A 14,770-nucleotide genomic window follows, 5' to 3' on the forward strand; every position below is an offset into this window, starting at 1 on the left:
TTTCCCCCCCCCTGGCAATAGGCTTTAAACAAACTGTATATTGTGTTATGTATTTGCCAAAGACATTTTGGATTTACATACACCTTAACCCTTGCAAATGTAAAACCAGCATATTATTCTGTAATATTTATTAAATACCCTAACTAAATTGTTGATTAGTCATTTTGAAGACTAAAAATAATGTTAATAAAAATAATTAGGACCAATAACAAACAAGCAAAAATGCATACAATGCTATGTTTCTCAGGGGTAAAGAAAGTGCATTCTTGTCTGTGTTCGTATTTGTATTGTTCTGACAGCATGACACAAGAATATGTTTTTTTCTTTTTTCAGGAGAGAGAACAATGCAAGTGTGTTGTCATGCTGCCCCCTGCTTACTGGATTGAGGAAGTTTTACAGTGTAGATTATGTTGTAAAGAAGAGATCTCAGAGTGGATTTAAAATAAGAGGGTAATAAATCTTGCCACTGACCTCAGGCTTCCTTACCACAATCTATTTCCATCCATTCTTTCTCAGAAGGAAATACACAATAAACTAAGAAGGAAACCACAGCTCATGTGCAGGAATTAGTATATACTAAAGCTTTGTAGTCTTTTAATTTACAAGATTCCAATGTGAATGAAGGCGTTTGTGTTTTAAGGTAGGCTTTGCAAAGCCATAATCCCAAAGCAATTATTATTTTAATGCATATATACAGACCATCAGTGAAAGATTGTAGTACCTCCTACAAATTTGAATGTACTTACAATAAGGCAATGGAAGTTTTATTTGTTCCCATACACATCTCTGCAGTTTTAGCAACAATCAGCTTCCTATTTTTAAAGAAAACATATGCATCCCTATTTTTGGACTACACTGGTGTAGAAACGGCACATATGATGTAAAAATGCACCAGGGGGCTTTGATATGACATCCCAAAACCCTGAATATTCAACTTGTTTGTGAGCCTATTGTGCTGGCAGTCCAACGTTTATTGACTTATTCATGCTGTGCACTCCCATGTGCTGAATTCCTGCACTACACTACTACTTGCATCCACATGTGCAGCAGAGTTGGTCGGGAACCAATCAGTGCACTGCAGTTGATCACATGAATGAGCAGACCTAACTTGCTGTCTGTGGTATCCATATCTCTCTGTTCAGTATGTGTTCCTGTGGAGGCAAAAATGCAACAGATTGCTCATTTCCATTAAAAAAGAACAATAGTCAAACCTTTTTTTTTTGGGCTTTAGTTCTCTTTTGGGTCAAAGGAGTATATTTACTAATGTACTCCTGTGATCCAAAAGCTAGCATCTAACGTGCTACTATCCACTATATGCTGACAGCACAGAGCCGTGGCACAGCCAGAAAAGATCCTGACAATACTGTCAGGATTCATCCTTCTGCCTGATTGACAGATGATTCTGCCTCTCTAGAGCCAGAGCCAGCTGTGCCCGCCCCCTCCCCTGTCTGACAGTCACCACTCTCCATAGGTAGAAGACCGTTAGCTGAGCAATCAGTGGTTTGTGATTGCTCCGTTCTAGAACTATAGAGCCGGTATGTGAACGTTGCAGTGTCGCACGCCGGGTCATACTGTTGCGAAGAGTACATTTTACCATTGCCTTAGTTCTCATTTAAACTGCTTTATAGGTAAGTATTACAAACAATGGTTTGCATCCATATTTTTATATTTATCAGATTATGGTACCTCTAGTATGGCCAAATTAATGCTTACCTGCCCCCCTTTTTTTTTTTAGCCTTCTTGGACTATACTATTATCCTTTATTCAACAATTTTACAAGCTAACTTAAGGCATTTCCACTATACCTACCGTATATACCTACCTGCTACTTTGTATCCTTTGACTGCATTTTGATAACCACACTACTGATGTGTATATGGCTGAGCAGTTGGCATATTGCACACTTTCTTAAAAGTTATTTTTTACCGAAACTAAATGAAAACATTAAATTGTGGCCCTTTGCAGGAGTTGCTACCATCTTTTACAACATGATGTGCAGGGTTTCTGTTTTATTGTCAGACACTATGGCAAAACTGGCTCTGGAGAAGTCATACAGCAGGTTTCAGTAAATCCTTTGTGCAGAGGTTTTATAATGGAAATGTGACAGCCTCTCTTGGTCAGTGATGCTGTATAGTAAATCATTAAAGTGGTTAATGATACAGAAATGGCTGCCAAACTGCTGCTGGAAAACATGGTTTCATCAGTGAGTTACAAGGTACATGAATGCCAAACTGCTCATCCAACACAGCCTCAAGGAATTCATATGTTACAGAGGATGTAGAATAAAAGCTGCTTCTACAATGATGGTTGTGCTAATACAGAACATTTTTTAGATTATTTTCTCTATTTTCTTATACCTTGTAGCTGTATATCCCGCTCACACATATTAACCATTCAGCTTGGAAAAGTCTGCCGGATTTTCATCAGCAGTAACATTCTGTGTGTTTTTACATTTGAAATACCATATTTACTTGTAGCGCCATTTATCGGATTCTTGACGTCTGTGTCAAGGTGGCTGGCACCAATACTATCCTGGCTGCCTAAAACTGAATAAATCTTTCCATGGAATGAGCCATCTGTAGCTACTATCATAAGGCCAAAGCAAGCCAACTATTTCAAATATAAAGCTTTATCTATGTTATGTTCCTTCTAATGTATACATACCATGACTATATTGATACACACTGCATCTTACAAACCGTAACACTCACAAAAACCGTATCAATCAGGTTCCTGTGGTGCATGCCAGGAAATGTTTACTGTGGCATGAATGTTAAAGAAGCATGCTGTGCATGCTCACTTCCATAATTGCATATTTATAAATAATAAATATCACAATGAAAGCTAAACTCCAGGTCGATGTAAAAACAGAAAATAATAAAGTAATGTATTTGTTACAAAATCATATAGTGTGGTTTTAAATGCAACTTGTATAATTGTGTACATTGCACATTGTATGACGATATTATAATACCCTGCAGAGAAGGATTGTGGGAGGGAGGGGATCATTAGATGTCAATCTATAGATGAGCTAATCAGTCTGCTGCCTCACCTTCTGCAAGTCACAAGCAGGGGTTAGATAGGAGACTTGTGTCCTGCCCGGCCAGATAAGCCTGTGCTGTGTGGCAGAGCTGTAAAAAATCTCAAACCTGGATACAAATACTTTGGCAGGTAGAACATCTCCAACATATATATTTTATCTGTTCATTTAGCTATTTACTTTGACTTCAGGTCTTGGATTTTTGTTCATTGGAGTCAGATACACTTTGATAGGTTGATGTGGGTTACTGACAGCCCTCTGCATATTTCTCCATTCTCTCACATTCACACTGACATTAGCCCTAAGACTTGAATTGTTGGTAAACGGATCTTGTGACATTGAACCCCTGAAAACAGGCTGAGCCAGTGAATGTGTACAAGAAGTGTTTGTTACCTTGATTCTAAACATATGTAGCTCAACATTCTATCTCCTGCTGCAAAAATTACATGTAAAATTCTTTTTGGCACTTTCAAAGAAAAGTCTTGCCCAGGAGCCAGATATCACACAGGGATTCATAATTCTACAAGAGGATAGCCAAGGGGTGGTATGCAACAGATTGCGTCATATTTAAACTATCCAAATAACATTTCAGTTCTTCAAAGTTCCAAACAAAGCTTGGAGGTGCAGATAAAGGATACACTGACATGGGGCTACTCTGGCACAAGATAAAGCAGCAAGACCACATGGAGCATACCGAGCGCAATTTAGCTTGCCTAGCTACAATGAAAACATTTAAAAAATGCAAAAGGTTCTATTAAAGAAAACCTTATGTTAGAGGGTTTTATAGGCTTTGAAACAGGCTAGTGTAGATGGCTCATAAGGGAGTGGCACGACGACAAGAAATGCATTGAATAAAATATATTACATTACAGCAGAATAAGTCAGACACAAGACGCAAGCAGCTACTAACAAAGTCACAAAGCAGGATTAAATTATACTCTGAAAATGTAGGTAGATTTTCTGAACAAAAAGATTGGCAGCAAAATTGTGCAGACTGCCAAATCAACAAGTGACCCAGTTTATATACACCCCCCCAAAAAAAATATTATATATACATATATACAGTATATATACACACACACACACACACTATATTGCCAAACGTTCTGGGACGCCTGCCTTTACACGCACATAAACCAAAATGGCATTCCCAGTCTTAGTCCGTAGGGTTCAATATTGACTTGGCCCACACTTTGCAGCAATAACAGCTTCAACTCTTCTGGGAAGGCTGTCCACAAGGTTTAGGAGTGTGTCCATGGGAATGTGTGACCATTCTTCCAGAAGCGCATTTATGAGGTCAGGTACTGATTTTGGACGAGAAGGCCTGGCTTGCAGTCTCCACTCTAATTCATCCCAAAGGTGTTCTATCTGGGTACTGTCAGGACTCTGTGCAGGCCAGTCAAGTTCCTCCACCCCAAACTCACTCATCCATGTCTTTATGGACCTTGCTTTGTGCACTGGTGCGCAGTCATGTTGGAACACCAAAGTGCCATTCCCAAACTGTTCCCACAAAGTTGGGAGCATGAAATTGTCCAAAATGTCTTGGTATGCTGATGCCTTAAGAGTTCCCTTCACTGGAACTAAGGGGCCAAGCCCAACCCCTGAAAAACAATCCCACACCATAATCCCCCTCCACCAAACTTTACACTTGGCACAATGCAGTCAAGCAAGTACCGTTCTCCTGGCAACCGCCAAACCCAGACACGTCCATTGGATTGCCAGACAGAGAAGCGTGATTCATCACTCCAGAGAACACGTCTCCACTTCTCTAGAGTCGGATGCTTTACACCACTGCATCTAATGCTTTGCATTGCACTTGGTGATGTAAGGCTTGGATTCAGCTGCTCGGCCATGGAAACCCATTCCATGAAGCTCTCTTCACACTGTAGTTGTTCCAATCTGAAGGCCACACGAAGTTTGGAGGTCTGTAGCTATTGACTCTGCAGACAGTTGGCGACTTCTGTGCACTGTGCGCTTCAGCATGCGCTGACCCCGCTCTGTCATTTTACATGGCCTACCACTTCGTGGCTGAGTTGCTGTTGTTCCCAGTTGCTTCTACTTTGTTATAATACCACTAACACTTGACTGTGGAATATTTAGTAGCAAGAAAATTTCACGGAACACCTGAATTCAATGATTTGGAGGGGCGCCCCAATACTTTTGGCAATATAGTGTATATTACTGTATATATGTACACAGACATATATACATATATGCACAATGAGCAAAAAAGTGCAGCCACAATCTACATATCTGTGGTTGCGTTTATGAGTAGTACAGATTGGTAACTGTATGAAGAGGCTGATTGGTACTATGTGTAGGTTTCATTTAATGATTCTGTACACCCCACTTCAGAATCCATATCCAATTGAATACGGTATTCTAGTTTAAGCATTGTGGTAAAAAAAAATTACCTAGCTTTAATAAATTTACTTTCATGCGAAAGGGAATTTAATCAGATGAATAAATAGACACTCCTAGTGCAAACATAATCATGGGAGCAATTACCTTGGACAGTTAGAATTTTATGGTTAGCATTTCCCTTTTTAGTAATTTTAGGTATTATTTAAGAAGTATTTTAAAATAAATCTAAATATTGATATATTGGGTTGATTTACTAAAGGTATAAAGCCAAGTAGCTTAGCAAAGTGAATAATCACTGAGCTTATTAAAATAGTGGGGCTGTGTTACTTCAATCAACCAATCATGTGCTAGCAAACAACTTGTATTTTTTTTCCCTCTTACTCCTCTAGCACAGTGGTTCTCAACTTTTCTAGGGCCAGGACCCTTTGGTAACATTTGCCAAGTTGTGGTGACCCCAACGGTAAAATTTAGGCTGGTTCACACCTAGGCGTTCCTAATAGGCGTGTTTTATGCACGTTTTTAAAGCACGTTTTTAGCACGTTTTTTAGTTCAATTAAACGAGTGTTCGACGCTCGTTTTTTAACCTCCCGGCGGTATGATTTTTTCAAAAATCGGAGTATCCCCTAATTAAGGAAATCCCTTTCTCGGAGCTGGTTTAGTAAACAGGTATAACATGTAAATTTAATCAAAAAATTCATTTAATTGTAAAGAAACGAATATAAACAAAACAATACATCCATAACAAAACATTAAAATCAATTAAAAAACTTCCCTTGAACAAACAGTAGTTAATATTGACACAAAGGATCTACAAGCCAGCTGGTGTAGCAAAGAACAGCGTGTGACGCCCCTCTGAGGAAGTCCCCTTGTGGGAGGAAACGCGTCAGGGTTACGCGTGTCTACCACTTCCCTGGACACTCGAAATTACTTATCCCACACGCCAGTCCTGGTAGATGTATATCCCGGCTGGTCTACAAAGTGTGGAGACGGAGTACAGCCGGTTCTATTTGGTGCGAGCCCAGCTGACTTGGAACTCTCCAACAGAGTTTGATTGAATAGATCTGATGACCGTTTGTGGGAACTGCACTTTCTGCGGATCTGTATTACTCCTTATAGCAATGCAAGTGTCATTAATGCTAGTCTTTTATTCTAAACTGCAGTAATTATAATTTTTTTAAAGTATTTAATAATTTTAATAATGTTTACAAATTGAAATTGCCTTAAATCTTAAGAATAGTTATATGGTTGCTTCTTAGTCCAAAAAACTGCATCAAGTGATTCTGTCTATTGCTCAGATATATATATTAGTTGCCTGGCTCCCTCTAGAGTTCATTAAGAGGAAACAGAACTGTACTTTGTTCTGCAGCAAAAGGTATAAATAGAAAAAAGTGACCTTAGCATTAGAGTTGGAATTTTGAATGAACAAAATCAATTTTGGAGCGTTCGTTTGACTTTCTAATCATTGATGAGGTCAAATCCATGAACGATTTCAACCGCTGTGACAAAAAAAAGGAGCATGTTGGAATTTATTTTCTCCATCAAAAAGAAATTCTAATAGTAAACATGTTCTTCGTTCAAGAAACTCCATTAATTCCAAAATCAAATGTTAAATGAAAATCAAACCAAATTTCGAACGACAAATCGCTAAGTCTCTGATGGCATAATGGAACGTTCCGACGGGATTTTTCATAAGAACGTTTGTTCGAAAATCTACCCGTGTATACCCTACTGCAGGGCTCAAAATTTCAAGTCCTAAGCTACTAGCCAAGATCACACGCTGCAGCTTCAGAGCGGCCAGAAGGAGAGAGAGGGAGCGATAACGGGTGTAATCAGAGCCGCCTTTCTGAGTGGAGCTGAAGCTGCCGGGACGAAAGAGAGTGAGCGGTAGTATTCCATCCCTAGTCCCGCCGGCAAGGCACCATTGCTGACATTCCACTCGCCCCCCCGCAATTTTCACTCGCCACTTGCGAGGGGGCGAGTGGAAATTTTGAGGCCTGCCCTACTGTGTTAATTTGCCTTGTTTTGGTCAATGTTTTCTTAGTCAAGTTGCAATATTGGAATAAACATCCGGATAGTTTCCCTTTGATGTCCTACTGAATAGAAAGGCTGGAACCTTAGTGAACTCCCAGAAATTCTAATTTTTTTTCCTAGTTAGCTATTTGCTGCACCATCATGACTAGAGGTGAGCATTGTTTGTAAACCTGCTCTCTCATTGGAGCCTTGCTTTCTCTCTTTAACCCTGGATGGGATTTGTTTTTTTACTTTCAAAGAATTTAACTTTTAAATAACAAACAAAGAGTTTACAGAGTAACATACGTGCACAGTTAACATACATAGGTTGAATCAGAGCTCAAAATAGGAGTATGTTGGAAAGAAAACCATTAAAAACAGACCAGTCAAAAACAGAGGGATAAAAAAAAACAGCAAAAGAAAAACATCTGAACATATGAACAATTGAGATATGTCAAGTAGTAGGGGATTAAGACCCCAAAATTACCTCTTATCATCATTAAGTATGTATATTGTCAAAACAAGTTCGAATGAAAAAATTATAGCAAAAAAACTGCTTAAAATATACAGCAACAGGGGAAAGTAGAGGAAGAAGAAAGTAAGTAGGAGAGAGAAGAAAAAGGATAGAAAGGGTAGAAAGGGAAAAAAGGAAGAAAGAAAAGCTCTGGAAGATACACCCCTATATTCTAGACAAGTGAAAACAATATTAAGGCTTATACCTTGGTATTTCAAGATGGATTTTTTTTTTAGCAAAGAGGAAACTTGGACTAGGACAGGGAAGACTAAAGACCCTTTGCTTTCTGGGGGTGACTTTATTTAAAATAAAGTTACTGTTTAAACATTTTTTTTTTTTTTTTGCATGCTACCTTGGTGATCCCAAGGCACGCCTAAACTGTTCATGGGAGCTAGGGTAAAGCTGAATATAACACACCCTAATTTTTGCACCATCTGTTGGGGAATAATAGTATGGAAAAGACCGATCCCTATTAATACAGATGAAGCAGCTAGTTCCAGACAGGGTGGTAGTGTCTTAAGATACTGTTATTCCACAAACTGTTTACATAATTACTTAGCTACTGTGGCTGAAAAAAGTCTATAGTAAGAATTATACGTTGTAATTTAAATTTTCAAACAATATGGGAAGCAACCAGGGAGATTGTTTGGCCAGGGCCTGTATTGGCTTTCATCCACCCTGAGTACAGAGGTGCTATCATTAATTGCATACATCATTTTAATTTGTACAACCTACCTTCTGTTTCAGCACTGCACTGCCTTGGACGTTTCTGACCCCTGTGGTACTACATGACTCATCAGTGTAGTAACGGTTGTAGGATGAACCACATCACATGTGGCGGGGGACAAAAGCATTGCATTCTGGAAATGTTAAATGTCGAAGCCAGAGAAGAGGTAGGAGACAAGGACCACTGGTGATGTAAGTATATTGATTTTCCTATTCCAGGGTACTGTGGGTTAATTTTTTTTTTTTTTTTACAGACTGACCCTGAGGCTAATGGGTCTGAGTCCCATTATAGAAAGAAAAACAATTAGAAAAAGGCATCCTGATCCACTGCAAGATTAATACAGAAAAAACAAAAACATTTTGAGTATTCTCTAAAGCAGATGAAGAATACAAAGCATAGGACAATGTCAGCTACCCACAAAACTGTTACATGGATCAATGTTATAACCTTACCCCTTCCATTGGTGCCAGCAGCAAATCATACAGAGCCCGCAGAGGTGGCTTGTTGAGACAGCTTTGTTTTCTGGGCAAGGATGAGGTGTTGTCTTTCACCGGAGACATTGTGTTACTAAACAGGCTTGTCATACTTTGGCAACTTCTGAAAAGTGAACAAAAAATAACGACTAGTGAAATACATGTTTTATGCAAGTTTGTGGAAGAAGATAAATCATATCTAAAGTACAAGTAAAAGAAAAGTTATTATTATAACATTATGGCCACCATAAAGTATTATGACAATGTAGCTTTCAAATGCTTCACTCTTGGCTTGGAAAATTATCAAAAAGGTGGCATGACCATATACAATGTATGCATAGAGTCTTTCTAAATGCATCACCAGCTATTGTTTGGGCAGAAGACCTTAAGGTATCCTGTTGAAAATCATTGTCTTCATTTTTGGGATTTCCCAGAAAGTATTCTGAACTGTAGGCATTTAGAACATGCCACCCCGTCAGGTTTTTTTTCTGCCATATGGGGCTCCATTAGAGCGATTTACCCTCATTTCCTGTTCTGCTGACAACAGTTTGACCAGAAAGGAAGTGAGAGAAAATATGCAACAGGGCTACAGACAGAAATAAGAATCTGACTAGTGTTCTAGTCTTTACCTACTCTACTAATTAATTCTGTCTGTGTTGCTGTTGGAGAGTTTCCCTCACTTCCTGTCTAGACTGTTAGCAGAACAGGAAAACGGGGATATCTCTCTAATGGAGCAGGAAAAACAAATAGGGGTTCTAACCCTTCAAAATCTTAGAAGAGGATAACACTTATTTTATACTTGTTACATGCTCCCATTGACATAGCAAAGGCTCAACAATTTTCTTCAGGCAGTTTAAATTGCTTTTACTTGAGTTAGGAATTTTTGGACTTTTAAGGGTTAAAGTTTATACTTGCTTCTACTTCTTTGTAATGTTAGGAGGGGCTGTAAGGGGTGAGGTAATTCAAGGATTTCAACCCTGGCGTGTGCATTGTATATTAATGAAGTTGATGAACTTAACACAATCCTTAAATTTTAGTCCTAAGTCATTCTATAAGGACAGATCACTGTGAAAGTGCTGAGACAACCTTAATTCAGCCATGTTGCCTGCTGCAACAAAACGGAAAGATTTATTTTTTTAAATAGTTTTTGGTATGCTGTGTGAATGGGAACACATAACAAACATATAGAGGGGGGGTTTCTCAAATTTGACTGCAAAAGTAGAAATACAATTCAAGCCAAGATGTAAAGCCTTCATTGTAAGCCAGGGTGTACAACACTCTTTGTTTTTCCTTGCTTCAGTCAATACTTACATAACATTTTTTTTCTAATGCCACTATACAGATGACAAAAGGATATTTGCCAGAGCATAATATGAATATGTTATAAAATAATCACTTTTTTAATATATTTCTGAAAAGGACCTTATAATATGCTCTAATTTTAATTTCCTTCAATGTAACCCTGAATATTTTTATTGGAGGTTTCAATTATGAACGTTATAAGAATCTTATCTGAATTCACCTCCTAGCTAGACAGTAAATTTCACAGGAAGACTGCTGTAATGTAGGTTGCTATGACAATCTGAAGAGGACAGGACAGAAACGCAGTAAAATGAAGAATAATACATGCGTGTTTTCCCATCTTTGCACTTTGAAAAGTTCATTATTGAAATACTGCCCGCAATATTAAGCCATTACTTGTACAGATGTAAGGTACAAAGTCAAAGTTAATTATGACCGAACATTTCACATAATAGTTAATGGCAATCTGGTTACTGATAATATTTTGTAAGGAACAAATAAGTACTTAGGATGTGTAACGTTTAGCATGTAAGTCTCGTGCATTTTCTTTTAGTCTGCTACCTTATATATTCCATCTGCACCCCACCAGACTCCTCAATATTGCCTTTTTATGATGATTCCATAAAATTATACATATATCCAAATGATTCATAAAATGATCCAAATGCAGCAATGGCCTTAGCAAAAAACAAGCTTTTGTGTGCATGACCACTGTGCATTGCCACAGTGATCACAGGGACATCACTGTATAAGTGGTCTATGGAAACATACTATTGTAATCCTGCTTTGCTCTCAGACAATGTTTGTTCTGTTCATACAAAAGCCTTCCGTGATCCACCAGCACCAGAGAGCTCACAGCTGATGCTCCACATGATAAACCAAAACATCCCATTAGGTGGCAGCACTTTAACAGTCAGGGAAATGCACTGTTGTTCTAAAGAAATAAGAACAAAAAAATGGCACCTCCCCCAGTGCAGAGAAACTTTATTGTTATACAAACAAACAAATGGTAATGGGTACTTACAAGTATACCAATGGATTCACACTTGTCATGCATCAAGAGCAGGCCGAAGTATAAACTGTCAGCTAAGCAGACACAAAAAAATTCCTCCTGCCATCACACCAGTGTTAATCTTTGAGGCTGAATGTGTTTTGGAGGCCCCCGCCCACTTCTTCAGAGCCATACTACCACTAGTGTGTCTAGCCTAGATGAGGGATCACACAGCCAATCCCAGAAAAGCTTCCCTGTAGTGATGTAATGTAATATTTGTTCTGTATGTAACAACAGTACTCTTGACCCATTGGCTAAACAGAAAACACAGGCATAGCTCTGATCCCTATTACCAGAGCCTGGTCCTTGCTGTAGATGCACAGTTACGTATGTCTGTAAACGTCCCTGTATGACAGTCTAAACAGGTACCAAACCCAGTTGCTATGTGATGCACAAGCTCCATAAAGTAAATCAACATTTTATTTAACCCCTCTCTCCGGACTGAGCCAAATCCTCCTACATTCCTCACATGCTCCCCTCACGGACACTGTAGCTCACAGTGGGAGGGTTTCATCAGCAAAGGCAGTGCTGTTAATCCAGAAAGTAGTGGGCAGGACTGGGTGTGGCCGGGTGCTGATTGATAATCTACAATGCTGATAGCCATTGTGCTGATAGCTGATTTTTTTTATCCCACTGTAGTACAAGCAGGCACAGTCTACATGAGCGTGGTTCTAAATTCAGAAACAGAGCAGCATTGTTGCCACGCCATCACTGGAAGCTGCATTAGGTAGACTTTACTGGCAGGATTAATAGGTATTTGTGATACTTTACAGTAGGACTAAGAAAACTACAGGTTCAGATGCACTGATAACTAAATGTTGCAGCACATTTTTTTTTAATGGGAGGCCATAGTTCTACTTTAATGTGAGCAAGCACAGGGGCAAAATCTGCCAGCTGTTTCAACTCACAGTAACTTAGAGAGCAGAACAGATTCTGGTATCCACATTTCATTGTCTATCCACTATAACAAGATACTTAATCAACAGCAAATGTCATGGTTCCTGGTCTAGCCATGTATATGATTTATTTCCAAAACCGATATCCTAAGTGAAAAATGGCAAGTTGGTGAACAGTTTTAAAGAAAAACGTTTAACAAGGCATTATGGCTGGATAGCTTTCTCCATAAGTAAGAAAAAGGCCAATTCTCTCTCTTATCTCAATAAAAAGAGCTCCGGAATAAGTAATGGTTTCTTTTATCTTGAAGGGAGGTTTTATTGCTTCACTTGCCTTACTGATGCTGAGACAGCATCTTCTTTGTCTCTATAGTCAAGTATACTTTTCTGACACTGCTATTGATTTTCCCACACAAACCAGGCACCGGCTAAGTCTACTTTCCTGGTTTAAATTGTAAACAAAAATGACATGTGAGAAACAAAGAATAAAAGGGGATTTAAAGGCACATGAAGATTAAATAGATGCAAACTGTTTATGAGCCTTAAAACAATTTTTTAGAATGCTTTATAATATTTAGACTATATTATTTAGCACTTGAGCCTTTGAGCACCTAAATTTATTGTATATTCTACTTTATTACCATTGAACATTGCACAAGCACATGAGCAATGATGCTGTTGCTATCAGCGCAAAATTACATTTATCAGTATGAGGTCACCCATTGGGTTTTGGATGTTCCATGTATACACTACTGGCATTAAGGGACTTCAGAAAGCTTCACCGCTCTTAGTGGATGGGTTGCTGAAAGACTGAGAATGTGTAGCTTGGTATTCCAGCACTAAGTACCGGTCACAATGACTTTACAGCCCTTTCTTTCTAAGCTCGGTTTACAAAACATTTATAAAGGCAATTTCTATGGGGTCAAATTTATGCTTCATAGGCACAGCTAGCATCATGACATATGACATATTCAAACACATTCAATGAAGACTGCAAGTATATGTAAACCTAACAATGAACCTCTCCTATTTTTTACCTTTTTGTTTTGTAAGAGTGACCCATTCGCTATACTAAAGTTTCCCAGGCCAGCTCTCCCTCTAAATACTTACCTCTCCTGCTCTGTTCATAAGAAATTGTCAACGTCCAGTAGCATTGATCTCCTTAGTACCTTAGTACCTTACAGGGCTCACTGGTTTCTTCTACCAACCTCCACATCACTAATCCTGGGAACTCACAAGAAGGAACCAATGAGAGTAGCAAGGAGACCATGGAGATCAACACTACCCAGTGAACTTTGGGGGACAATTTCCCATGAAAAAAAAAATATTCAGTGGCATGCGAGGCAGCAGGATTGAGCATTTATAAAAAAAGTTATTAAGAAGGCAATTCAGGTTATAAACAAGATGAGATAACAGCAAACCCCTTATTTCAAAACACAATATCAAATAATTACACTATCCCTCTCAGTCTGCAGTTGCTCTTACACCTTTTAAAAGAAAATGTACATATAAAATCTCCTGGACATATCTTAACTCAAAGGATTTTACAATGGATACATATTTATTTCCTTTTAAAATATTGTAAGTGCAATACATAAATTGATTTTAAGAATAGTTGTCGGCCTGCACTATTTTCCTTGCACTTGCCACCAGAGCCTGAAAGCGTGTAAAGAAGGATTGGAGGAGGAGCCGATGTTTGGCGGTGTCCCAGGAGCTGGTCACATGGGAGCTGAGACTGCTGGATGGAACAGGTAGTAGAACACTGTGAGATCTCCCCACATAGACTTGCTTTCCTAGTGGAACTTAGTAGTATAAGGGAAGTAACATCTTAGGCTTTATACACACTGGAAGTGTCAAAGCTGCATTTCGATGTGTTTAGCGCACATTTCTAAACACATATAAAAGCATAAATGATTTCAATAGTTTCAGACTTTCCATTTATCTGCATTCAGTTTAAGATGTGTTTGTCACACGTATGCATAGGGCACCCCATTCATTTTAATAGGCTGCCTTAGGCGCAACAAATGCATCAAGAGATGCAGAAGTTTGTGCTGCAAATTTTGAGCATTTTTTGAGGGCTCATTTTCACACGCTTTACATGTGTGCCAATATGCATGTCTTGCTTGTACTATTAACAAATGATGGTGCTGCAAGAGCAACATGTGCTTTTCAAGCATTGTATAAATGTGGGCAAAATCATGCACCGTTAGTGTCAATGATTGCTCAGGACTGGTAAGCTGCAATACATTACATTTTTGTTTTTGGATTTGGAAACAATTTAACTGCAGCAGAAAAAAATCAGGCCTCTTGCTCTGTTAGACAGTCCTTTGCTGTGTGGAAGAGCTGTGTAAATCTCAAGACTGGATGGACAGACAAATGTATATATATATATATAT

At 38.7% G+C, this 14,770-nt stretch overlaps 1 protein-coding gene across 1 annotated transcript in view; it reads right to left on the bottom strand.

Moving 5' to 3' along the window:
- The window catches only part of TTC28 (tetratricopeptide repeat domain 28), a 553,780-nt gene that overhangs the window by 39,728 nt on the left and 499,282 nt on the right, over positions 1-14,770 (bottom strand). Inside the window, exon 15 of the mRNA XM_018557772.1 lies at positions 9,108-9,252. Coding sequence (XP_018413274.1) covers positions 9,108-9,252 — 145 coding nt within the window. The remainder of the gene's footprint in view (positions 1-9,107; positions 9,253-14,770) is intronic.

Source organism: Nanorana parkeri, unplaced genomic scaffold (assembly GCF_000935625.1).
Source record: "Nanorana parkeri isolate BGI_ZX_2015 unplaced genomic scaffold, ASM93562v1 scaffold302, whole genome shotgun sequence".
NCBI classification, from domain to species: Eukaryota; Metazoa; Chordata; class Amphibia; order Anura; family Dicroglossidae; genus Nanorana; species Nanorana parkeri.